Consider the following 25,957-nt stretch of genomic DNA (forward strand, 5'->3'; position numbering starts at 1 on the left):
TTAGGGCTTCCTGCGTGCACTCTACCACCTGAGATATACAAGCCTCAGCTGAAAATATCATGTTTCTGAAAAATACCCACCCTCCGAAGAAAATTATCCATCTGAAATATGCTTGTAAGTAACAAGTTGTCCTCTGGCTGGGCTCCACCCAGGACTACAATGTGGAAGAACATGCTTGATCAATGAAGAAGGGTGGAAGGTTCCTCAAGAACTGGACTCCACTACATACCATAAGTAAAATATGTACTTTTCTCTGTCTCTCTTATACATTCTAATGTGTGCAAATACACATACACACACTCACACACACACACAAACACACTCACATACATACTCATATAAACAAACACTCACACATACACAAGCATACACACACTCACACACACATTCACACAAATATATATAAACACAAACTCACACACACACTCACACAGTGCTCACACAAACATACACACGCATTCACACACATACAAACACATACACATACACACACTCACACATATACATACTCAGACAAATATACACACATACTAACACAAACATACACATACTTGCACAAACACACACACACACACACACACACACACACACACACACACACACACACACACCCTAAATTTAGATACCTGTTAGAGACTACCAAACATTGAATTTCACTTTTCAGACCCAGAAATATTTCCAAGCATAGTAAGTCTTTCACCAAAATTGAGACATCTTCTTCTCTTTCACTGAATCCCTGAGAGATGAATCAGCTTGGAGCTTGCTCTCAGTCTTTATTTTCAGAAGGGCAATAGAAAGAATTGTGTCTCCATTCTCAGAGCCCCCAGCTGAAAAACACTAGCTCCCCCACAACCTAGTCACTTTCTGATTCAGAGGAACTTTTTTTCTCTGAGCCTAAGTTCTGTTCTACTATTAAGTCACACTATGAGAGACCAATAAAGACACAGGGGAGAAGAAATGTTAGGAGTTGGCATGTGCGCAAAATAAATAGCTTAAACTCAACTCCAGGGGCTTAGCAAGTAAAGGTGCTTGCCACCAAGTCTGAAGACCTGAACCGATCATGACCCACAGGGTGGAAAGAGAACCTACTCCCTCGTTGTCCTTTGACCTCATAAATGCACGATGATATGCACACCCACACATACATACACATGCACATGCACACACAAAATGTATAAAATAATATCTGAAAACCTAATTTTGTTATTCCTGAGGGCTGATCCCCTCCACCAGTGTTCTCTCAGCTTGTCAGGTTAGTGTCATCTTTAAGAATGGCTGGCCCAATTAAGAACCCAAGGTGGGGCAGGACCAGGGTCACCCTTGTGTTTATACCCTGACCTTACTCCAAGTCTGAGAAGCCTGGGCTATGCAGAGGGAGTGATTATCAAAAGCAGGCCTTTATCCAGGGAGGAAAGCAGATGGGTGAGAAAGCCTGTTTCTCCTTCCTTCTCCTTCTCAAAACAAGTAGACCCTTGGTGGCTATACCCCCACTACAGTCCTTCCTGGGTGAAATGTCCTCGGGGAACTTTTCCAGCTTGCTTGATTATAACGGTGGGTGAGCCATCCCCCCACCCACCGCCACTCAAGCCCAGGACTTCTCTCCGATACCCACCGCTACTGTCTTCAGTTCAGTCACTTGAATTTATTACTGGGTAGTACTGCAAAGCCTCCCTCTTCGGTTTGCTGTCTCCACTTTGACTCTACCTAACAAATCTGTCCCATCCAGCAGATCTTTTTGAAATGTTCCGGGGACTGTGCCATTGCGTTGTCTAAGACCTTTGAAACTGCTTCCCATTGCACTTTGAATAAACCCAGTGTGGCATAGTGCCAGGCCACTGACCTGTCACCCTTTCTTTTCAGCTTGCCAAGCTCCAGCCTCATGGGCCACTTGCGATCCCTCTAACATGACGTGCTCCATCAGACCTCAAGTCCAGGCCAGGCAAGCTTCTGCTGGGCATTCCTCCTGTCCTTCGGTTCACAACCACTTTTCCTTGGCCCTTGGAAGTCAGTGTAGATGCCCTGGCTTACCTGACACTTCACCCTTAATCTAAATTAAGAAGTTTTTCTCTTGGGCATTTACTACAACACAGCTCAACCTGTTACTTATGTATTGGGGCATTTTATTTGGGAATTTTTCCCATTCCGTCCTCCCCTTCTGCTAATTTATCCGCGTCATGAAGGTAGAAACTGTCCATATCCATTACCCCATGCATAAAGCTTGAGATAGAATATCAGAGTTCAGCTATTAAATGACTCAATGAGTAAATGATTGAATGAGTGGATGACTATTCATCAACAACTTTAGGAACAAGTGTGGTGTACTGGGGGAATGGCAGATCAAAAAGCAAAGCTGACTCTCTAGTCAGGCATTGTTCACTCTATCCCATCCACACACCAAACCTCCTCCTCCAAACAAATGCCACTCTTGGCCCCAGAGATGTTGTTCACCTTATGCAGAGCCCTCATCTCCATGACACAAAGATGCCCAGGTAACAGTAAGATGAATTCTACCACATCTCTCTGCTGTGACTCCAAGGGACCCAAAGACACAGGCATATGAAGAGGCCAGAATGGGAATTAAGTAAGGAAAATCGAAAAGACAGAAAAAGGAAGAAAATGAAAGTCACCACACACTTAGAAAGAAAAGTTTATACAAAATATTAAAACTAGCTTAAACAGGTTCTTGTTTCTTGGGTCACACTGCTGCATCATACAGTTATATGTATGTACAAGCAATATGTGTGTGTGTGTGTGTGTGTGTGTGTGTGGTGTGTGTGTGTGTGTGTGTGTACCTGGAAGTGTATATGTGTGTATGCACCTCTATATTCATGGCACTCTATACACTAAAAGGAAAGGAGGTAGGGTTGACAGACTACCATTGAAGACAGTCTAAACTGATGCATTTCTCTCCACTCCAGTCAAAGAAAGAAAGATGGGCACTGATCTCCACTACACCCAAGGCATGCATTAACCAGGAAGGACAGGCTGTAAGAATGAAATTACTAGTGTTTAGGCAGAAGAGGGCTTATACTGAGGCAATCCAGTAAATGACACAGTTGAAGAAGTACTTCGAGGGAAAGGAACCACGTTGATCAAAGCAAACAGAATGAGCATGCCTGAGGCCCCCATCTACTCACACAGCATCTCTCAGCCTCCTGCCATCTGTGCCTGTTCAGGCTCAGCACATGCTCCCTGCTGCAGGCATCTAGTGAGGGGACTTGGGCTTGCCTGATTTGATTTGCCCAAGATCAGGATCCCCAAAAAAGCAAGCAGGTGCCACTACTTTTTGCATCCCTCTTTAATCTACAACCCAAATTGACAGGACGGCCATGTGGCCAGTCACAGCAGTAAGTCCCCCACACCTGGTGTGGGCTACATGCACGGGAGACTCAGAACAGCAGCCTCTTCCTCAGCGGGAACCGTGTAGCTCCCAACTAGTTCTGCCCAGTTAGAGAAAGAGCAGACTTAGGAGTCCCTTGCTTAGCAGCCTAACACAGGTGGCAGATGTCTAGTGAGCTGACTCACTGGTTCATAAATCAGGGCAGGAAACATCTGAATGCTCCCTAGTCCCTGATGCCTGCAGATCGTCATCTCAAGCACATAACTTCTTTCTGGAAGAAGAGCCTCTTGCCACTGGAGATATATGCGATGCCATTTGGGTAGTGCATAGGGACAATTAAGATCTGAGGCTTGTGAGGCAGCTCTGACTGGGCCAGAACTCACTATCCCAGCGCAGACTAACCTCGAATTTACAGTGATCTTCTGCTTCTGCCTCCCAAGTGCAGGGATTACAGACAGGTGCAACCACTCCTTGCTTAAGGAGTCATTTCAAACTGAGCATCTCAATAAAAATGAAGATTCCTACCCTCCTCAGCCAAAGTGACCAGAGCATGGGCTCTGTGAATTACCAGATAACCTGATTAATACTTACAAAGGGGGATAAGTTCTGAAGGAATCTGACCTATTGACTCTTCTGTCCTTTATCACCCTCCCGCACCTACAAGTTCCCTGTTTTCAGAACACTCGATCTCCAAGCACTCAATCCTGCAGTCTCCACCCAGTCTGTCTTACCAGGGCACTCTTGGCCCTGTGAATTAATGGGGTTCATATCTGGAACTCTGCTTTCCTGACTGATTTTTTTTCTGTGCTTTCAAACATTGTCTAGTCTTCCTTCATTCCTTCGCTGATCAGCATTCTTCCTGTAAGAGTGGCCACCACTTCTTACCAGTTGGGTCCATTAAAAACTGTGATGCCAGCGCTCAGGGTACCTACATGAATCTACTTCCTGAGTCACCAGTGACCTGAGGCTTTTACCTCCTTTACCCATCTGCATCGCACCAGCACTAGAATCTCCCATGGCTGATTTCCCTACCTTGATGTCCCTTCTTTCATTCTTGAACCCCATAGGCTCAAGATTCTTCCTAATTCTATAGTGTGACCTTCTTACTCAATGTGATCATTCCTCTCAAGATGGAACCATTCTCTCCCTCTCCCTGCTCTTCCACACTTCTCAATCCCACCTTCCCTGCAGTTTCAGTTCTCTCACACCTTTGAAAAGCATAGTCTGAAGCTGGTTATCTTTGACCAAGTCCCTCTTCCCAGCTCCGGGCCACAGTTCTGCACAGCTATATACCTCCACAAAGCAATCCTGCCTGGACCACAAACTCTTCTTTTTCTTTTCTTTTCTTTTTTTTTTTTTTTTTTTTTTTTTTTTTTTTTTTTTTTTTTTTTTGATTTTTTGAAACAGGGTCTTCTCTTTCTGGCTGTCCTGGAACTTGCTTTGTAGACCAGGCTAGCCTCAAACTCACAGAGATACACCTGCTTCTGCCTCCCAAATGCTGAGATTAAAGGCGTGTGCCACTACCACCTGGCTCATAAACTCTTCTAAATGCAGCCTCTAAAATCCCTCTCCCATCTCATCTCTCTCCATTCCCACTGCTATGTATGACCCATCTACAAATAGTTCATCCTCCCTCTCAACTGACATAGTCCTTTGCCTAAGTCTTCCATCACATTAGAACCTTTGCCAAGTGATGTCTAAAGCTTCCAACTTCAAGCTCTCCTAGCTTGCTCTAAACTCAACAAGCCCTTGCACATAGTAGGTACTAAAAAAATAAAGACACATCACCACCACAACCATAATGAAAACAGGTACACCTAGGTTTTTATAGACACTAAACCTCCTTTCAATATTTTCTTACCAACAGTTGCTTTGAGCAACAAAGTACCAAATACTTGGCCAGGCACAAATGATGCTTCTACTACTGCTTCTATTAATATTATTTCGAATCATAACAGGCTTTCAGTTCTGACTCTGCCAGGCATCATGCTAAGAATTTATAGAAACTATGGCATTTAACCTTAACTACTACTCTCCGAGACAGTATTAATGTCCCATTTCACAACTGGGCCAGCTGAAGCATAAAAGAAAACTGAGTCACTTCCCGGGCCCTTTAAGGGGCTTGGCTGAATAAAGACAGGCAGTAAGGTGTCATTGCAAGGCACAGAGTACTATGAAGGTTAAGAGCACCTGGTCCATTGGACTGCTCACTAGGGCATATGACTTGGGCCAAGGGCCAGAGGCACTTCCCTGGAGAAGTCATACTTAAGTGGATGTCTGAAGGAGGAAATCAGCCTAAACCTGGAAAAGAGGAAGGAAGGAAGAAAAAGCCTAATAAGGAAGCACAAGAGGAAGCAGCTAGCCTGAGATTCATGGTTCTTCTACAAAATAAAATAATAAAATAAGCAAGAATTCTTCCCTAGTGTGGGCGCCTATAACCTGCCCTCTTCAGATACTAGAACTGAACACCTGTGTACTCGGCCTGCCTGGAGAGCAGGATACCATCCCCCTCTCAAGCTGGGTTCCATTTAAACACAGAAGTTAGGGTGCTCATAAAGCAAACCCCTCATAGAATCCTACTCTTTAAGAAAAAAAATAAGGATTCACGGAGTCATCTTATGTTGAAAAAACTTCATCATATTGGTGTGATAGATTCCAATTCACCAAAAGGCAGAGGTTCTCTCATAGTGTTACAGAAGTGCTCCACATCATCAAATCAAAGAGGGATTGTCTCCAAGAGTCAACAATTATGAACTAATAATGTCAGTTCCTTTAGCCACCTCACATAATGGGGTCACCTTCGCCACAAAACACAAAGGTTTTTTTTTTTTCTTAATTCACAACACCTGAGACACCACTGGCTCTTGCTTATCTTTTCCTTTCCCTTACATTTGCCTGTGATGAACAGAATGCACCAAACCCTTTCTTGTGGAACGAAATTCTCTGTCTCCTTCATCATAGCCAGCACACTATAAACATACAGCTTTTGTGACATCAACGCAAAGTTTTATTGTGCCGTTAGCTTTGATAGAAAGCACAGCAGAAAGTTGTTTAGAAATTAAATATCTAAAACAAGCTATTTTAAAATCCAGGGCCTTCACTATTTCATGTCTGCAATGAAGAAATTTCATCTTGGGGAGAGCAAGCTGTCTTTCACACCATATGGCTAATGGTGGTGCATAGCAATTAGCCAGGCTGATTAATGGTGAACAGATTCTAATTTTATGCTTATAATTGAGGCTGCATTTGCACCCCTGGTGCAAATTCAGCACATCCCAACTTCCACTTACAACAGGCAAGAAATCAAGAGAAATAGGATGGTATGGAAAGTGAGAATTTTTTTTCCTGAAGCCCCCTAAAGAGCATCAGATTTGCAATTTAAAAGACTGTTAGCCACACAATAGATGACAGGTTTGTGTAATGGGGTCATGGCAGCCTGGTAAACAAACAGTACCCCTTCCGCATCTATAGGCAGCCAGGAAAGCCGTAATCTGTAACATTAGCAAGATGACATTTGGAATATGGCTTTTCCCTCTTAGCCACGCGGTACAAACAGCATCATTTGCCTTCAGTGGGTTGAGAATTTTATTTTTGCTGTTTTTATGTTTCTGAGAAATAGAGGGAACGCCAGCAGTAAAGCACACCAACCAGCATCATAAAGCACTTTGGACCAATGAATTTTAAAAACAAGGGAAATATAAACTGCATTAATAGAGGGGAGGGCCTGTGCATGAAAGGCATAATATATCTCTAAGTAGTTCAAGAATAGAATTCTCTCCAGCATAATCCAAACATATGCAGATACAAAATGCAAATACACGATGTATAGATAGTGCTTGCCCTGTTGGTTGAAATCCATCTTCCTGTTTCCTGTTTGGCTACAGTCGTGTGCAGCTCTACATGGAGGGTTCAGCCTAATGGCATGCTAATTGTGGGAGGCTAAAATAATAGAGAAATGGTTGGGGAAGTAGTAATATAGACAAGGTCAGGTTTTACTGCTTTCAAAATGGGTTTGCTCCTTTAATTCTGAAAGGTACCACTCAGCTAGATTATATCCAGTTCATACACACAGGGTAAACCTAACTTTTGCCACTAATGTAAGGAGTCCCACACCACTTGGGGATGTTCTGCTACTGTTTTAAATCTGAACAAAAACAACCTAGTTTTTAGAATAATTAATGAGTTTTACAAATCACTAAAGCAAAATGTGCGAAACTCTTCTGTATCTTCGAACTATAAATCAAAAGTATATTTTTTAAAAAGGGAAAATGGAATTTTTATAGACCCAAATGTTAATATTTGGGACTTCATTCAGGAAACACATGAAGCCCTTTCGATTCTATTTCCACCTGTAGGGTTTTGAGATTCTTTTCCAGAAGAGTCCAGGAGCAGCAGATGAGGGCTGCCCATGCCGAAACAGCAGCTGAAGACTCACTCAGATTGGTCAATGACATTCAGCAGCCGAGCACACATTGTGCCAGGGAGAGCCTGCTCAGCTAACAAAGCAATTAGGAGCCTTCATCTGATGCGGAGTGGCATCTTCCTGCTTTATCCAATTACTTGAGAGATACTGGGAGCAAAACGCTAGGTTATTTTACAGGGAATAAGAGCATAAGTTAAAAGGCCGCCCCCTGTTCTGGTCCCTCTCCTGTGCAGGCCTGGCTGAGGCCATGGAGGTGAAGGTGGTCTCAGATGCCACTTCAGCATGATTACAGTGGGAAGCGAAAAGACTCATATGTGAGGAGCATACATTATTAGACCTCTTAGGGATTCCTTTTCACTAGCCTCCCTCAATCTCAGAGCTCACTACCTCCAAGAAATAGTAACTTCATGTTCAGATACAAACAGGACAACTCAAAAGACCAAATGCAAGGAGAAAAAAAAAAGAAAGGAAGGAAGGAAGGAAGGAAGAAAGAAAGAAAGAAAGAAAGAAAGAAAGAAAGAAAGAAAGAAAGAAAGAAAAAAAAGAAAGAAAGAAAGAAAGAAAGAAAGAAAGAAAGAAAGAAAGAAAGAAAAAGAAAGAAAGAAAGAAAGAAAGAAAGAAATCAGTTTAAGAAGAAATGAGGCTTGTCTATGGGGGTTATATTAAGTAGAACTCAAAAGGAGGAACTATGACTTTCAAGTTGACCCAACCAGGAGCCTCTGTCGGCTTCAAGTGAACTCTCGTTTTACCAAGCATGAAGTTGGGTGCAAATGTCACCACTGAGCAGGTTGTATTGTATTTGACTCTGCCATGAAGGATGAGGGAGGGCACGGCTCTGTGGCCACTAACAGTGAAGTATCAAAACGCAAACCAATGTCTTCCAAGATGAAATGTAATAAGTAATTGAGAACCGCCGCGATCCCTGACACTGTCAAATGTGTCTAAGAATCCTTTCTTCTAGATTATTTACTAAGAGCAAAATAAACATATACCCAACCAATGGAACTGATTTTGCCTAGATTTGATATCCAAATTCATCTTTACTTGAGGAGAGAGAGAGAGAGAGAGAGAGAGAGAGAGAGAGAGAGAGAGAGAGAGAGAGCAAGCGAGCAATTTCTTACCTGCACATGATCTCATGTGTGAGCAACACGCGGCACATTTCAGGGTTCTTGTCCTGGCCTTCGTACACTATGGCCTGAAAGTAAAGACATGTTTTTAGCTAAAAATAGAAGCAAGTAGCAGAGCATTACCTGTAACAATCTTGTTCTTCACTGCCTTGCCCCTGCTGGGGGCCAATTAACTTTTAGGAGCAAAAAGCCTCACTAGGCTGATTATTTCAGGACACATTGCTCAGGATCAGCCCAAATTGAGTGGAATAGGATGTGATCCTCTCTGCCCTATCAACCACCTCATTATGCACATCTTTGGATCAGTGCATGTGATGGGCATCTGTTGTCAAGACAACCATAATTCTCTTTCCATACAGAATAAAAATAAGTCTAATCAATAAAGAGGGAAGCTTCAGAAGGCTGAAGAAGTTACAATATTTTGTATTTCAAATATAGAAAATCATGTGGGTTTGATTATCCAATAGAACATATTTGCCTCTCCACTACTACCAAATACAACAGTTAGTGTTCTAACTGGCAGGCAGCAGAAAACAAGTTTGGGAAAAACTAAGAAGTCTGTTCACTGACTATGTCATTTCTGTAGCGATGTAGTCAGGGAAAACCCCTCTTCCTACCAAGAGGCTGAAAACATGTGCTGGTGTAGGGTGTACACCCACCAAAACAGGAGCACTTGCCAGTATATGTTGTGTGGGGGATGAAGTCACAGTCAGCTCCCTAAACGAAGAATTCTGTCTCATTCTCAAAATCCAGAGTCCTGAACCACCAGCCACAATGCTTGATTCTCTCTCTCTCTCTCTCTCTCTCTCTCTCTCTCTCTCTCTCTCTCTCTCTCTCTCTCTCTCTCTCTCTCTGTGTGTGTGTGTGTGTGTGTGTGTGTGTGTGTGTGTGTGTGTAACACAATCACATTATGCTTCAGGGCACCCACCCAGTCCCCCAAACCCTCAAGCTTGCACATGGATCTACAGGTTACTATCCCAGCCAAAGAAAAACACAGTGCTATTGGTAGAACAGGATTCTGCATCAGCATACACTTAACTCCCTTAACACTGTATCACTGCATAATACTAATATAACACAGCTTCAAATTGTTAATAAAATTACTTTCACACATTCACAGAATCCTCAGTTTCTCAGTGACAAAGCTATTTAAATTAGCCAGAGATTATTCGTATTCTTATGTGGTGCACGAAAGTACTTCTGTACCTAACTTCTCATTCTTTCTCGTGTACTTTGGTTTTGAACTTGGAGACAGAACCTCCACAACTTAAGACCCAGTGCAGACAGATCCATGGGTCATGACCTGATCATAGTATCTGAACACAAAGCAAAGCAAACTTTGCAACAGATTAAAAATTAAGGAAAAAGGTTTTGGTGATGGGGAAAAAAGCACATTTCTTTACCACTGGCCCATCAAAACTATTTTTTATGGCTAACTCATCATAACCTTGTATTTAAAAAAAAATAAAATGTTTTTCCTTTAACTGTAGACTTCTAGAAAGGTTGAGAGAATATTTTTAGAAGTCCAGGGTAGGATACTCATTACCCAGATTCCTCAAATGTTTGCATTTTACTAAATTTGCTTCCTATTTTTCTCTTTTTCCCTAAATCACTTTTTAGCAAATTGCAGATATGGCCTCAATATATCAGCATGCATTTCCTGAAAACAAGGCATTTTCATGCATAATCACAGCACAATTATCTAAATCAGAAAATTAGCATTGATACAATAGAATAATCTAATCTCCAGACCTTATTGAGATTTACCAATTACCTAATAATGTCCTTTACAGCAAAAGCAAATCCAGTACTAATCACTGCGCTCAGCTGTCATGTCTCCTTTCATTCTGAATATCCTCCAGTCATTGGAGTTCATGGCATTGACATTATTGAAAATGCAGACCAGTTACTTTGTGGAACATCCTTCTATTCGGTTTGTCTGGATTTCTCCAGATCATATTACAGTCTTAGACTTCAAGGCAGGACAACAGCACAGGGTGACACTGAATCCTCTCTGAACTAGGTTCTATTATCCACAAGCTTATTAGCAGCATAAACTCTGACCATTTGATTAGGGTGATGCCCACCATCCAACAGTGACCACAGGTCAGCTTTGCACACTATAATACTACATTTTACCATTTATTAGTCATACATAACTGTTTTCTGGGGCAATAACTTGCATTATGTTAATGTCCTATTATGTTTCAAATCTTTAATCACTAGTTTCAACATGCATACATAATTCTTCCTTTATTCTTATTATATTTATTTATTATATTGTGGAGAGGGGTATGTGCCATTGTGTGTGTGTGTGTGTGTGTGTATATGTGTGTGTGTGTGTGTGTGTGTGTGTGTGTGTGTGTGTGTGTGTGTGTAGGTCAGAGGACAAATTGCAGGAGTTGGTTCTCTCTTTCCATCATGTGGGGATCAAGAATTGAACTCAGGTCTCCAGGCTCACTCAGCAAGCACATTTACCTGCTGAGCCTTCTCACTGGCCCTCCTTCCTATATTCCTAAATGACTTTTTCAAATTCCCAAGTCATTTCTTTACTCAAGAAAATGCAGCCACCACACGCCTTTAATCCCAAGAGGCAGAGGCTGGGAGATTTCTGAGATCAAGGCCAGTCTGGCCTACAAAATGAGTTCGAGGACAACGAAGGCTACACAGAGAAACCCTGTCTGGAAAGAGAGAGAGAGAGAGAGAGAGAGAGAGAGAGAGAGAGAGAGAGAGAGAGAGAGAGGAAGGAGGAGGAGGAGGAAGGAGGAGGAGGAGGAGGAGGAGGAGGAGGAAAGAAAGAAAGAAAGAAAGAAAGAAAGAAAGAAAGAAAGAAAGAAAGAAAGAAAAGAAGGAAGGAAGGAAGGAAGGAAGGAAGGAAGGAAGGAAGGAAGGAATTAATTAAAATATTCTGAAAACCAGAAACTGCGGCCAGTGAGATGGCTCACCAAGTAAGGGGGTTCACCAAAAAGCCTGGTAGCCTGAGTTAAATCCTGGGGAGTCACATGGCAGAAGGATAGAGCTGACAAGTTTTCCCCTGGCCTCCACACATGCACTGTGGCACTCATGAGCCCCCACACATACATGAGCACGTGTGTGCACTTGATCACACAAACTAAATAATAAATATATTTAATATTTTTTAAAAACTTCTGTGTCTGCTTTATTTTCTGCAATCACTGTTTTTAAAAAAAATCAAAAAAGGGAGAAAGAAAACACAGTAAATGACTGATCAGATTCTCAAGCAAGGTGCTAAAAAAATCTGATGATGAATTTGTGCTACAGCCTTGTATCACTAAGTTGTTTACATGTTCTAAGACTCTACATAGCCTCTGCCTCAACTTCAGTGTTTGCCTTGCTAAACTGAAATGAGTAACTTGGTAAGTCAGTGCACAGGTACCAGTAAAGTTTCCATACTGAGGAGAGAAAGGTGGGGTGGGAGAAGGGGAAGAAATTGTGTTATTTGGCAGGGGTAGGGGTGGCAGGCATATCAGTTATATAAGATCTCATTTTGGATCTTTCTGGATGAGATAAACATTATTATTATTATTACCAAGGCTACTAGTTGAAATGAGTGGGACCATGACCATATCCAGTTAATAATACCCTGCAAGGCAAATCTGCTGAGGGCTCCCCTCCCCTACCCGGGCAGGGCATCACAGGGACTCCCAGAAGTCCCATGTTTTTCCCCTGGTAACTGAGCATCACTTGTTACAGGCTCACCCCCTCTGTAACTCATCTCTTTACCAAATACCAAGCTACCACTCTGCTTCTGGCAGTGGAGTCAAAACAGAGAATCTTTCACCATATCAAGCATAGAAAAATGAAACCGAGAGTTTGGATTTGCTCAGAAATAATTAAGAACTCTGGGGAGATCTGGAATCTGAGGTTTCTGTCTTCCCTCTCCCTGGGCCTAGATAGAATAAGAAGAGTTCTCAATGCATAGGGGAAAAAAAAGAACTACTGCTTCTGGGAAATTCTGCAATAAAAGAGAGTAGAAGTCTGCCATGGGCCAGGAAGGACAAAATTCCTGTCTCTAGAGTACACTACGCTGTCACATTAAGGGAGCAAGCTTTCCCGTGTGATTCAAAGGCAGAACTCCCCCTAAGACTGTAGATAAACAACTACAGATTTCTTAATCACTGAAAAGACTTGCTGAAAACACGTATGCATGCATATACACATACAACACACAGAAAACAAGAGTTTCAGAAATGAACATTTGGATGGGAGCTGGTATAAGAGGGTATGATAGATTTATTTGGATAGCTCTGATGTCACAGTAACATTAAGGTAGACTTCAGCCTTCCTTTTCTCTTTCCCTGCCTCCAAGTTCTCCTCTAGCTTGCTCCTCTACTAAAAGCATTTTCACTGTTTACATTTAGCACACACAGCAAGACTGGTTCACAGTTGAGCAAATCTAGACATTAACACACCCCCCCCCAAAGAGTAGGTATCTTCTAACACTAATTTGGTGGGGGGGGAGCACTGGGGGTTTCAGCTTCTCTTCCTAATTTAAATGTATGCTTCTGTGGGGTTTGAGGCAAGCTGATTGAGGTTGGATCAGCTGGGAGATCCCAGGGGTATATAAACAGCATTGACTATTTTAAGTGAAACCATTTTAACAGACAGCTGGTTTAGGACCCAGACAATGGAGCACTGAGAAGAAGGCTCATTGTCATACTCCACAGTAAATCATGTGTCTGCTCATTGGGAGGAAGGTGGTCTGCTGAGAGAGCGACAAAGACAGCGCTGGCTTAAATAAATCAATGTGTTTATCAGAAGTGAGGATGGGGGAGCCACCACGAAGATGGGAGGGAGAGCAAGAGAAATTATTAAAATGCGTTATTTAAATAAATCATTGAAGGTGAATCAAGTTGAGGTTTATAACCATAGAAACAAAAGATAAAGTATCAAGCAGAAAATAATGTTTACATTAATCCTACCAAGAGCAAACAAATCCCCCAAGGCAGTAGGGATGCTTGGACAGGAAGAAACATAAACCAGTAAATAGCAATAACTTCACCTCAACTTTCAAAACCTGGCGCTACTAAGAGATAAGTTGTCAAAACCGGTCGTATTTGGAGACCCGATTTTCTAACGTAACAGTAGTCTCTCCTCTCCAAATGTCAACCTCTAACAGAAAATTACAAGCAGGCAGAAACAAATACAAGTTCCTGCTAAGCCTCTCCTCGTTTTCAGATGGTCTTTTGAACCATATTTTTTTTTTAAGTAATTAACTAAAGAAGAAAAACGTAGGCATTGTTAAAACTTTCACACCCTCCCAAAACAGCAGTAGTGGAAATATTGCTGTCCAAAGAGAAAACACCATTCGTTTCAAACGCTTAGTTATAAATCAGTGTGTGACATCTCTGAGAATCAGTCAGTCTCTGGACCATGCTTGCCTCAGTTGCCACTCTTTAAAAAGGCCTCTTCGGAGTATAGTTCATCCCTGGCTTTTCCAAAACATTACCGAGGCTTAAAAGTCCACTGAAACTTACTAGGGATAAAGACCACACAGCAAAAGGAAAACGACACTGTGTGCATACACCGGGATCATACTTCAATAGGATGCCTAGAGAAGTTCAGAGAATTGAGCTTGGTTTTCTTTGTTTACTTTTCTAATAGTTTTAACTCTTTGTGCCCCACACCAGAATCAAGGGAGCAGTGAGAATGTGCATTTTTCTCATTAGGGATCTTTCTTGGTTTGCAATTAGGAGGAAGTAAGTGGGGAAGGGAGGAGAGGAGGGGTAACAAAAACTTGAATTTCCCACATAAATCAAAATAGTAACCTTGAAAATGATACTCTTATTTCTGAATACCAAACAAAAGGCAAAGTCTATTTGTCACCTTAGAGAAAGGGCCATAAATATAAAAACTGCCTTCATCAAAAAAAAGGGGGCGTACCTTCTAAATATAAGCTATCAATAATAGCAAATTACTAAGAATTGAGCTAATCAAAAAGCAACAATGATGCCTACGGTACCGACACACTAAACAACAATTATTACATTTGCCCACCAAGTTCTACTGCCTTTCATTAAAAAAAAAAAAAAAAAAAGTGCTAGCTAATATAGTCCGGTTTCCAGTAGGCAAAAGAACCCTAGTTAAAAATTAAGCCATGCCAAAGAAAACACCGTAAATCTGACATTTTATAAACAATTGTATCAAACAGCAATCTAACATTAATAGTAGAGTAAAATAAAAACTCGTTTTGCCTCAAGTAGCAGCTTGGCTACTGGCAAACAATTTGCAAAGATGTAATTCCAGCTCAGCAGCTAAGCAGGCCCGTTTTCAAAAGTGAGCTAGGCATGATATCATATTCACTATGCTGTTCAGTTACATCAGGCCCTGACTAAAAGGCACGCAAGTCCCCAGTGCAGGGGACTTTCTGATGCATCCCTTCTGTCTCAAAGAACTAAAAGCCCTTATATTATTCAAATGCCTTGGGGGGAAAAAAAACTAAATATTTCAAATAATTCCATATGACTTTTTTTTCTAGAAGTTATAAATGATATTCTACTCAGATAGTTACTGCATTTACTACATTAGTAGATACAATTGACTATGTCGTCAACTCATTTGAGCAATAATAATAAAATCATAAGAACAGCTAATTTATTATATACTTAATATATGTCAATCACTGTACTAAGCCCTTTGCAGATATGGATCCATTTAATTTTCACAGCAGAACTTTGAGTTGGGTGCAACCATCATGCCCATTAGTTTGATTCTAAAAGCATATATATTTTAATTCCTCTCTAAAACCAAATCTTCCCTGCTTCAAAACCAATGTCAACAATTCACGCATGTCCATGTCCAAATAGTCCTCATCCCCAGCAAGACACACACACACACACACACACACAGATAACAGGCTGTCTGTACAGCCATATGAGTTCGATAAATGCATCCCGACTAATATGTTCGTTTTTAATGCTGTTCAAACATTCACATGGAAACAGCTCTAGCGTAAATATCCCCGAACAAATGGCTGTATATTATCCAGGAGGGAGCAGTTGGGCCGCCAGACTGGGGAAGTACTAGGCCATCTGGCTCCGGCAATCTCTCCAAAACCATCAGCTTTGTTTTCACCCCCAGACTCCAAACAACACATTTTCCACTGTGATGAGTTTACATTTTCCCAAACACAGGTCCTGATCATGCATAAAAATTCCAAACTTCTTCATTCCTCTATGTGCAAGGAAATTTAAATCACCTGCGTTTTTGACATGTTACCAAAGAAGACAGAAAGCTGTTGAAATACAGCCCCTGACATAAACCTGCTCTGTCCCTTCTTGCTTGTTCCCTGGATATATGAAAGAGCCTCTTTGCTGGCCTGGTAAATTCCTTGGGAACTTATAGATATGCCCCTCCCCCCCAAAAAAAGTGTTTATCTACCAATGAAATGAAAGAGTTGTTCATCAAACCTATGTAGCCATGGTAGAACATAATGAAACAATCAATGGCAGGAAAATAAAGTGGAATCAACAACTTTAAGGGCTGGGAATATCAAAACAAAAAATCTAGCTCTGGAACAAATCTGCCAACCTTTACATTTACTGTGCCGGCACTCCCTCGGCATCAGCAGTAGGGCCCTCTCCTCTCTACATATCCCACCTTTAAATCTGTGCATACTAAGATTATGTGACTTCTGTTTGCCTTTCTCAAAAATAAATAAATTACAAAAAAAATCTTTCGTGTGGGGGCAGGGAACATGGGATTGGATTTCCATTATTTAAGTATCACTTGAAAAACTCACTCTTTGAGTGAGATGGAAGAAGAAATGAGCTAGTTTTGTGTTTATTAACTACTCAAAGATAAATACCTCACAGAAGGAACCATGGAACACAATCACATCTCAAATGACACATGAAAACCCAAAGTGAGGCAGGTTAAGCCTCAGGCCTCCCCAACTGGGTACAGGAAAGTTTCTACAGTTAACACTGTTTCTGGATGCATCAGCCATAAACTCCTGGATCCTGAGGGCTTTTGCATGCTCACTAATAGAATACCAAAAACAGCAATGACACAAAAACAATCTATTTTTAGGCCAGCTAAACTTGGTTTTGAACAACCCTTCCCAAAAGCAAGAGATTTCTTTTCTAATTGAACAGATTTGGTCTTTTGTTTGTTTGTTTGTTGTTTGGGTTTGTTTTGTTTCATTTTGTTGTTGTTGTTGTTTTCAAATTTTATACCCTATGTTTTACAATGGAGGCATGGGAGATGGGACCCCAGAGCCTTACACATTCGCTCATAATGTGGTTCCATCATTCCTGGTAGAGTCCAAAATTAGGAATCATTTCTCAAAATAGTCTAATGAGACACTTTAGGAAGGTGTGAAACACTGTGTCGTATTCATACATCTTGGTTGATTGAGTACATTTCTGCCTCCTCTCAGTACTGCTATAGTCACTCAAAATGAGGAACAACCTATACAGCTGAAGTGTGCACAGCAGCCTCTGCAGGGTACTGGCTGAAGACTCCCTCTGAATGTTCACCCCAGCTTGCAAGTCAAGGATATGACATCACGTGCACAAAGGGACATCTCTAATATGAAAAGGGGTAGACAGTGAAGAGAAGGTTTCATAGTGGCCAGGTATTCCCTCCACCAGCTCTGGTGTTCTTAGAACTCGTCACATTGCCAATTGTATTCTGTCCCACACTCTAACTATCAAAATCTGGAATGCATCAGAAAGCATTTCACAGAGGGGCAGTGTTACCACTTAATCACTCAGCCTCTGTCAATCCTTACTTTTGGTTAAAGAGGCCACGGTATATTTACACAGCATCAACACTTTTAGAAAGTTTAAATCAGACTAAGCATTTAATTCTCATAGAATATTTTTGAACTACAGGAAGGTCCACTGTTTTATCCCTGAAGCTGAATATGAACATGATTCTGCAGCTAAGAAAGTAAGGCTTCTGGTATTTCTATCTGCTTTTTTTGGAGTGTTACGATGTTAACTGAGTACATAAGAAGGTAACCTACTTCCAAAAGTCTTGCAGCATGTAATCAAAAAGCAAGCAACTGGCTAATGAGCATGGATTGCCTTTCAAAGTGAAAGTTATAGAAAAGGTGCTTACTCGATTATTGTGAAAGCAAATGGGCCCATCCTAAAATGCCTTTTGTCTTGTTACTTTTGTACCAACTTACCTAATTATTAAACCTCCCCCCCCCACACCAGGTTGCTTCTAACTAGAACATGTAACTACATGTATTTATAATTTAAACTTTTTGTAATATATGGCAAATAATTTTTATTCCTATTATTTTTTAAAATGAATCATTTCCCCTCTTTCCCTCCCCATAGCATTTATGATGCTATCAAATAGTCAAAGATACCTTCATCTGTAGATTAAAAAAAAAAAAAAAAAAAAAGCCCTATGGCCTTGTTAGTGAAATATTTGATGTATTGTTTTATATTTTTAAAAATCCTTCCGCTGTTCTCATATGAGAAAGTATATTGATAAAATGAATTCTTGGTAGCACTATTTGTTTAGGGAGATCAGAATTGAAGGGGATGTTTGAGTCAGATAGAAACAATCTCTTCCAACATGTCCTAATTTTATGCTCCTTGGAACAGTGCTTGTCATAGTGTGGCCTACAGTTTCAGTGGTCAGTGTCCCATGAACACATCGGCCTTACACTGCTGTTTGTGTGCATGCCTTTATCTTAAAAAGTAAGTCCGAATAAACACAAGTAGAGTATAGGTAGTGTCCATTCTCTTCCCTCTGGCTCCCCTGTTCCCACTCCTCTCTGATGAGAAGGGCAAGAAAGGATACCCATCACATCAAAAACAATTTTTGAAAAACAAAATTCCACCTAATATATTTTTGTTTTGACATCAAATTAAAAGTTGCTAAAATCAAGTGTTTTTTTTTTTTTTGTGCTTCTGATCAGCAGGGGGAAAATTTAAAAATTTAGAGTCCAAAGGAAAGACAATTATCCTATATAGCCATCAAATGCAGTCAAGAAAATAACTATGATTGAAACAATAAATGGAAATTTACTCTGAGCTGTCAACTAAGAAATGAACACAATCTTCCAGAGAGAAAAATAGTTAAGGGAAATAACATGATGTCAATTTTTTCAGATACTATTACTTTAAAAAATATACTTCATACCCACAATTTCATATATTTTACTTGAGTCACAATAAATATGAACATGATAATCAACAAGAGCTGTTATTAAATGCTTTCTGCTAAGATTTCAAACTCCCAACAGCTTATTAATGTGTACTGAGCACATTACAGCCTGGCAGATCTAAAGCTATCTTTAATTATGCATGCACACCCTAATTCCAAACTGTCTAAACCAGTGAAGAAAGTGCACCCCTCCTTGTTTTAAAGGGAATATTTCTAAATGACAATCAAGTAAACACATTTTTAATCCTAGTACTAAATTGCTATTTGCTGTAAATAGATAACTTTTCTTTTTGTTCTGAATTATTTCCTCCTCTCAATAAAGCTGTCTTTTTTCTGTTACTTCAACTAACCAGTTACTTCATTCTGAAACTATACTTTTTCTTAAAATTAAGAAGGGGGGGAAGTAAAAAAAAAAAAAAAACTCCTGCGCCTCATTAAAATGTCAAGCCTCGCTTCTAACTTGGCTCATAATTGTATCTTTTAAAACATAACTCAACCTTAATGTATACTGCCTGACACTGAGCGTTGGCAAAGCCTAAGAAAATGCCTTCCGTGTACCTTTAAGACAGAAAGCTAGCTAGCTTTTGTTGCCTGGCTCCCAGCCAAACTTGGAGGCCAAAGCAGGAGGGTGTTTGCAAAATACCCTCGAACAATTATACGCTCCCACTTCCAACGTTATTTTCCTATACCACCGCCTTTCAAAAAAATAAAAATCCGTGGAGAAGTCATTTGCAAACTTCATTCTGCTCCGCACTCCTGGAGAAGCCAGCATTTGCCTCCTCATCTCACCCTGCACCCCTCAAGTTCCTCAGGCCTGGGCCTTGGATAAAGCCTGGCTAGTTTGTCTTTCAGAAGTTCAGGCCATACTGCCTCCTGAGGGTGGGAGGGTCTCTAGGGCTCTTTTAGCCAAGTCAGAGGAAGTCCAGTCCTTACACCTTCACTCAGCATCACAAGTCTTAATCATCAGGCCTGGGTGTCCCAGGGAGGGAAAAGAGCCTCTGGCGGATCCCCAGGCGGAGGCGCTACCACAAGAATGTTCCGGGAAGCCTGCGCGGCCACCACTTTGCCAGGGCCACCCTGGCTTTGAGAGTTGGGGTTCCTTCGAGTCATCTCTCAGTGGTGGCACAGCCAGCTTTTGAACCGCAGCAAATGTCGTGACCCGAGAGTCATCCGCACAGTGTGGAATTCTAAGAAACTTACCTGCTTTGTCATGGAGTCGATGAGGCGCACATAGAAGTCCTGTTCAGTCCTTATCCCTGGGGGTGGAGGGAGGAAGGAAAATTAAGAGAGAGGATAAGCCCTGAAGGAAAAAAAAAAAAAAAAGAACTCCACAATACAAGTAACAAGAGCAACAAACAAAAGCTGCATACAAAGGGGCCCAAGGCCAAGGGGAACTCCTGCTGTCCTGAACCCGGAGAGCCAGGATGTCCCTCCCGAGAATCCTGAAGGGATCTGCGGGCCTCGTTCAGATGCCCCCTCCCCCTGGAAGCCAGACTCCACCAAGCACTGGAGCTAGAAATGAGGTGGGACACCCCCCACACACACACACACACACCTGGCCATTCTCCCTCCCCAGGCTAGAGCCCCTCTGCAGTCGCCTGGATCCATCAGGACCACCACCACTCCTAGCTCCCCAGAACCGAGGAGCCCTGCGACCTGGAATTTGGGCCGAGCAAAACAGGCTTCAAGAAGGGGAGGATAGAAGCCAGCAGAGTGGTCTAGTTAGGGCCAAGTGGCCTCCAGTCAGCCCTGGGCTGACCAAGCCGCCCTCCGCCTCCTCAGGTGAGAAACTTCCTAGCATGAAATTTCGGAGAGGCCTGTTCACCTGGAGGGTGGCTGACGACTGAGCTTCGCTGGGGGGCTTTCGTCCACCTGGAGCTCCGTGAGCCCCCTGCCCTGACCCGGAGCCCCAGGGTGCTGGCACCGACCCGACAGGAGCCTCACCATTGCTGTAGAGGAGCTGGAGCCGGTAGTGGATCCCATTATTGGTCTTTTCGCTGTTGGCTTCCTGGTTTGCAGCAGGGCCCAAAGACACAAGAGACGAGGAGAGAGGTCTGGGTGAGCGAGTGCACCAACTTCAAGGCAACTTTTCCCGAATGGGACCCCCACCCCCCACCCCCGGCCTGTGAAGCCAGCCAGCCCAGATAGCAACAGAAATTGTGGCCAACAGTTAATCCCTTCTCCACCTCCATCCCAAACTGCTCTCTCCTCTCTCTCTGTCCCATTCCAGAAAATACCGTGAGGTGCACATGGGTGAGACTCTACCTAGGACCTGGGGACTGCAGCCTGAGCCATCTGAGGAAAGCAGTGCATGGTCTGATAGTTCAGAGCTACCACATCCCGGGCTCCCAAGCTAGACTGAAGTCGGGTTCATTTTGCCTGGACTGTCTCCAGTTCTGGGGGCTCCATGCTAACCTTCTGGAGCAGGACCTTGTGTCCCAGGAGCCTGGATTCGTCCAGGACGGGAAGTGACTCGGGGGGGGGGGGGGGGGCGCTCACAGGAGTGTGAGGATAGCTTTGCTCGCTCGCTCGGTGGTGGCTTCTAAGGCTGCTGGGCCTGCTCCCTGAGCCTGGGACTTCTGGGGACGGCGCTGCGCCCACTTACTTTTTCCTTCTCCACGAACCCCACAAAGGCAGTCCTCTCAATCTCCACGGGCTGACCCTGTCTGTCGTAGAGGGCCAGGACGAAGTGGAAGAAGTTGGATTTCCGCAGATTAGAAGGCGGCTGCTTCTCAAAGTGAGCCCGGGCCAGACCCACCCCGCTGCGACCAAAGACGCAGAGTTAGATCGCTAAGCCAGACGTTGTCCCGCACTCCCATTGTCACCCAGGACATGCGAGCGAACCCCCCAACACCCACCTCCTCTGCTCCCAAAACATCCCCTGGGCGCCTTCCATGACCCATCAGGAGCCCAAGCGGAGCTGAAGAACCGCACACATGCCACTCCTGTTCCTGAGCTCCCCGTCCAGAGACAGCGGGTCCTCAGAACTCAGAGGTGTGAAAGTTTTGTTTGGGTTTTGGGCGCGAGATAAAACGCTACACTCATTACTCCACTTGAAGCGCGCTGCGTGCAGAGGAAACGTGACCGTGGGTGAGGTGAAGGAGGTTGGAAACAAACTGCGCACTTTACAACTTCGAAGGATAAGGCGTGGGAATGGGCTCCAACTGCGCCTCCAAATCTCACTAGTAAGTGGGCAGGTGGAAACGAAATGCTGGCATGCTAGGCTGATAGCTGCAGCAGCCACCCTCCAGGAAGCCTCCTCAGCCTCGGCCAGCTGCCGGTGCCCGGCCTCAGCACGCTAATTTTCTCCGCAAACACAAGCAAGGGGAGAAGGGTCCCAGAATGGGACTCGCGACTATTAGAAATGATCGATCGCCATGGGAACAGGAACTGGGATGTTTTGTTTTATTGTTCCGTGTGGTTGTTGATGTTGTTTGGTTTTGTTTTCTAATAAAAGACCTGTCTTGACAAAGTTTTGCCATTCTGAGAAATCATCTCCACACATTCCAGAAACCCAAAAAGCCACGGCTGCTGGCTGAGCAGCTCCACCAGGGACTAGAGACTGGGGCGCCCGGGGGCACCGCATTGACAGCCCAAACTGCCGGACAAAACCGGGCAACACACACACACACACACACACACACACACACACACACACACACACACACACACACACTTTCGCTTCCAGCCTAGTTACCCAATTCACTCTCACTCCCAACCACTCCCTACCCTGTGCTCAGCCGGCATGGATATAGTACAGGGACAGTTGTCTCTAGTCCCCCCAAAACTGGAATGATGTAATTACTCTTCCTTCTCCTTCTGCCCCTTTTCCGTCTAATGGGGCCTGGGGCCACCAAGTTTTCCACTCCCATAAGCCCAGCTGGTGGCCAGGAATGAAAAGGATAGGGTACCAATTCTCACTTGGGACCAAGAGCCCCTGGACAGGGTTCTGGTTGTGCTCAGGGAAGTTCCTCAAGTTGGCCTCCCAGGGCATGGCCTCCAAGCCACTCAGTGTAGACTCTGGAGAGTGAGAGGGGGACTGGAGGACGCCAAGGTGACGGGGGCCAAGGAAGGCTTTTAGGAAATGTGAGAATTAAAGTTGGAAACGGCTGTTCTGCAGGCGAGGTGAGAAAAACTAGGACTAGGGAGAAAAACAGAGGGGGCGAGCAGAGAACCAGACAGGAGAAGTCAGGGGAGACTCCCGGGAGAGAAACGGGGAGAGAGAACAGGGAGACCACGAGGTGAGAAAAGAAAGAAGAGCGGAGCTGAGAAAGGAGGAAAGAAAAGAAGAGTGGGAACGCAAGGGTGTAAGAAGGAAGGACAAGAAAAAAAGAAATGAAAGGAGGTAGAAAAAAGAAAGAAAAGGCAGGGAGAAAGGAAAGAAATGTGAAACTTAAGGGAAAGGAAGGAAGAAGGGGAGAGAGTATAAAATTAAGTAAGAAAGACGGAAAAGGGGGAAGAAGAAAAGGTAAAGAAAGGGAAGAACTGAAGAGAAATAAGGGGGAAAGGGAAGGGGAGGAAGAGGGAAAAAATACAACCACCCAGAAAAGAAAACAAGCCGTGAGAAAAGCACAGCCATCCAACACCGTGCTGGTGAGACGCCTCTTCTGGGTTAAAACAAAATGAAAACAGTCGCAGAGGAGGCTGCGGAGAGTGCCGCTGAAGCTTGGGCTCGGCTCCCTCCAGCAGCTCCGCAGCGCGTAGTTCTCCGGCCGCCGGCGCCAAGTGCTGCGCAGCCCGGGAGCGCGGAGCCCCGGCGGCGAGCGCTGCACAGCGGCAGACGCACTCGCGTGGCCGGGCCCCGGGTAGCCGCGCCGCCGCCGCCTCCGCCGCCTCCGGGCTCTCCCGCTAGCCCGCGGCCTCTCCGCCACGGTCGGTCCCCGAGCGGTACCCACCTCTGCGCCGCTGTGTTGGCGTCCAGCACCCCGGCGCCCTGCATCCACGTCCGCACCGCGTTCATGCCGCTGCCCAGCGGCTCTTCCTTCATACTGCTTCCACTCCGTTGGATGCTTTCCTGGATCCCAAACATGAAAACAACCTTTTCTTGTGGAAAATCTCCTCCCCTTTGAAAATATTGAAAAAAAAAAAAAGAAGAAGAAGAAAAACGCCAACCACAGATTTTTTTTTTTTTTTCGAGTCGATGAAACTCGCGCTACATCAAGGCGGCGGGCTGAAAAGCAAAATTTTTAAAAATGTAAACCTTCGCTCAAAACTGAGCGATAACAAGGGGGGGGGCGAGGAAAAAAAGAAAGGGAAAATCCAACGAAAAGACCAAAATTAAGAAAAAATAGAGATGTATGCTTGGCTGTTGGGGGTTGTTTGGTTGGTTGATTTTGAGTTTGGGTGCTTTTTTTTTGCTTTTTTTTTTTTTTGCTTTTTTTTTTTTTCTTGTAGTAGTAATCACAGGCCGTTGGAGAACAGGAGGGGCTGGAGTTTCCTTTTGTAGAGGTACCTTCACTTGAAGAAGCAGGAAGAAAAAAAAAACCACCCTGATGACAATTTAAGAAACAATAGATACGACTCTCGAAGCCGGCTTGGCTACTTGAAGTGTCATTTTCCACAATCAGGCAAGTTTTTTTTTCTCTCTCTCTCTCTCTCTTTTTTTTTTTTTTCCTCCTCTCTCAACCAAAGATGTTTCTTTCCTTTCCGTGCTTGTAGATGAGGACGCTGGTTGCTGTAGACAGATACACCGGAGAGGGTGGGGGGAAGGGGAGAGAGAGGGAAAGAGGAAGGGGGGGAGGGAAAGAGATAGAAAGAGAGAGGAGAGGGAGAAAGAGAGGGGTGGACCCTGCTGGATGGAGATTCTGTTTTCTCCTTGCTAAAATAGAAGTGATTTGCAGGCTCTCCCTGTGGAATCCAGTTTGACTCTCCCCAGAGCTAAACACAGGCACACTAACCCCAAAGGGAAAGAGGCGGGGCCCTCACAGTCTGGCCACGCCCCTTCTTTGCATAACGTCATCCTTCCGCCTTGCCGCAGCCAATCGCAGCTCCTGAGCTGGCTTGTTCACAGAGCCGGGCCACACTCCCTCATTAACATCCTTCTCCGGGTGGCGCAGGGGAGTCGCCAAAGTTCCCGGCAAAGTGGCGAGCGAGGGAGCATTGAGCACCGGCTTCTAGACTGGGAAAGAGCAGGAGCGGGGCCGTGAGGAGCGAGAAAGGGGGCAGAGGGAAAGAGATGGAGATATCCTTCTAAGGGATCTGGGCTGAGAGGGTCTGCACCATGGCAGTCTGCGTCTCCTTGGGCAGACACCTGGTACCTTGTTCCGCTGTCTTGGGACTTCGGGGGCAAAAGTGGAGGGAAAAGGACTGACGAGGCAGAAAAGGCAGGATGCGCATCCCAGGTGCCCAGCTCTTCACTCTGAAGCAATGGCGGGATGGAATTTGTGTGCGTGAGATTGAGACTTGAAGGGCCCGCGGAAGGACACTCTCTGTCTCCGTGTCAGGATCCGTAAAGGAGCCCAAAGCCCCAACAAATGAGGCTTTAGTAGATCTCCTGGGAGTGGAGGATCCAGACTCTGTCCTCAGCCGGCCTCTGAAACGACTCCGTGCTAACCCAGACGCGGTTGCTGCTGGGCACGGTTCTTACTCGCTCGCTCGGTTCTCCCGCGGCCCCCACCCCCAGCCCCCAGATGTGCAGATGGTAGAATGAATGGGTCGCTGGGGCTGTGCCAGGGTGTGACTCTAAGTATCCTCAGATTCAATCCCCTACTCCCTCTCCTGCTCCTCAAAGTAGTTTTATTTTTTCTTTACCAAAGCAGCAAGGATGTTTGTTGCCTTCTCTGATTCGTTGGTTATTGGGCACACAGGGTTCTTTCTGCTAGAGGGGAAGGCAGCTTGAGCCAACTTTAGTCACAACCACAAGGAGGGGGACTGGGAAACAAGAGAGGTGGGGTGGGGGAGGAGAAGGAAGAAGCG

The 25,957-nt window shown here is 44.1% G+C and overlaps 1 protein-coding gene across 6 annotated transcripts in view; it reads right to left on the reverse strand.

The window, feature by feature from the left end:
* Positions 1–24,942, reverse strand: part of Ebf1 (EBF transcription factor 1) — a 411,013-nt gene extending 386,071 nt beyond the window's left edge. For 2 of the 6 annotated variants that reach the window (XM_052758378.1, XM_052758375.1), the window contains exons 1-5: positions 23,938–24,941; positions 21,648–21,804; positions 20,987–21,050; positions 20,243–20,298; positions 8,885–8,958 (exon numbers count right to left, since the gene is read on the reverse strand). In XM_052758378.1, the coding sequence (XP_052614338.1) occupies positions 8,885–8,958; positions 20,243–20,298; positions 20,987–21,050; positions 21,648–21,804; positions 23,938–24,071 (485 nt within the window). In that variant the 5' untranslated portion in view covers positions 24,072–24,941. Of the gene's footprint in view, positions 1–8,884; positions 8,959–20,242; positions 20,299–20,986; positions 21,051–21,647; positions 21,805–21,900; positions 22,446–23,937 lie in introns of those variants that run through there. The other 4 variants (XM_052758377.1, XM_052758376.1, XM_052758379.1 and 1 more) reach the window with 4 other exon arrangements.
* Positions 24,943–25,957: the final 1,015 nt, after the last annotated feature.

Source organism: Peromyscus californicus, unplaced genomic scaffold, assembly GCF_007827085.1.
Source record: "Peromyscus californicus insignis strain IS unplaced genomic scaffold, ASM782708v3 Scaffold_3__1_contigs__length_106647218, whole genome shotgun sequence".
In the NCBI taxonomy this organism is placed as follows: domain Eukaryota; kingdom Metazoa; phylum Chordata; class Mammalia; order Rodentia; family Cricetidae; genus Peromyscus; species Peromyscus californicus.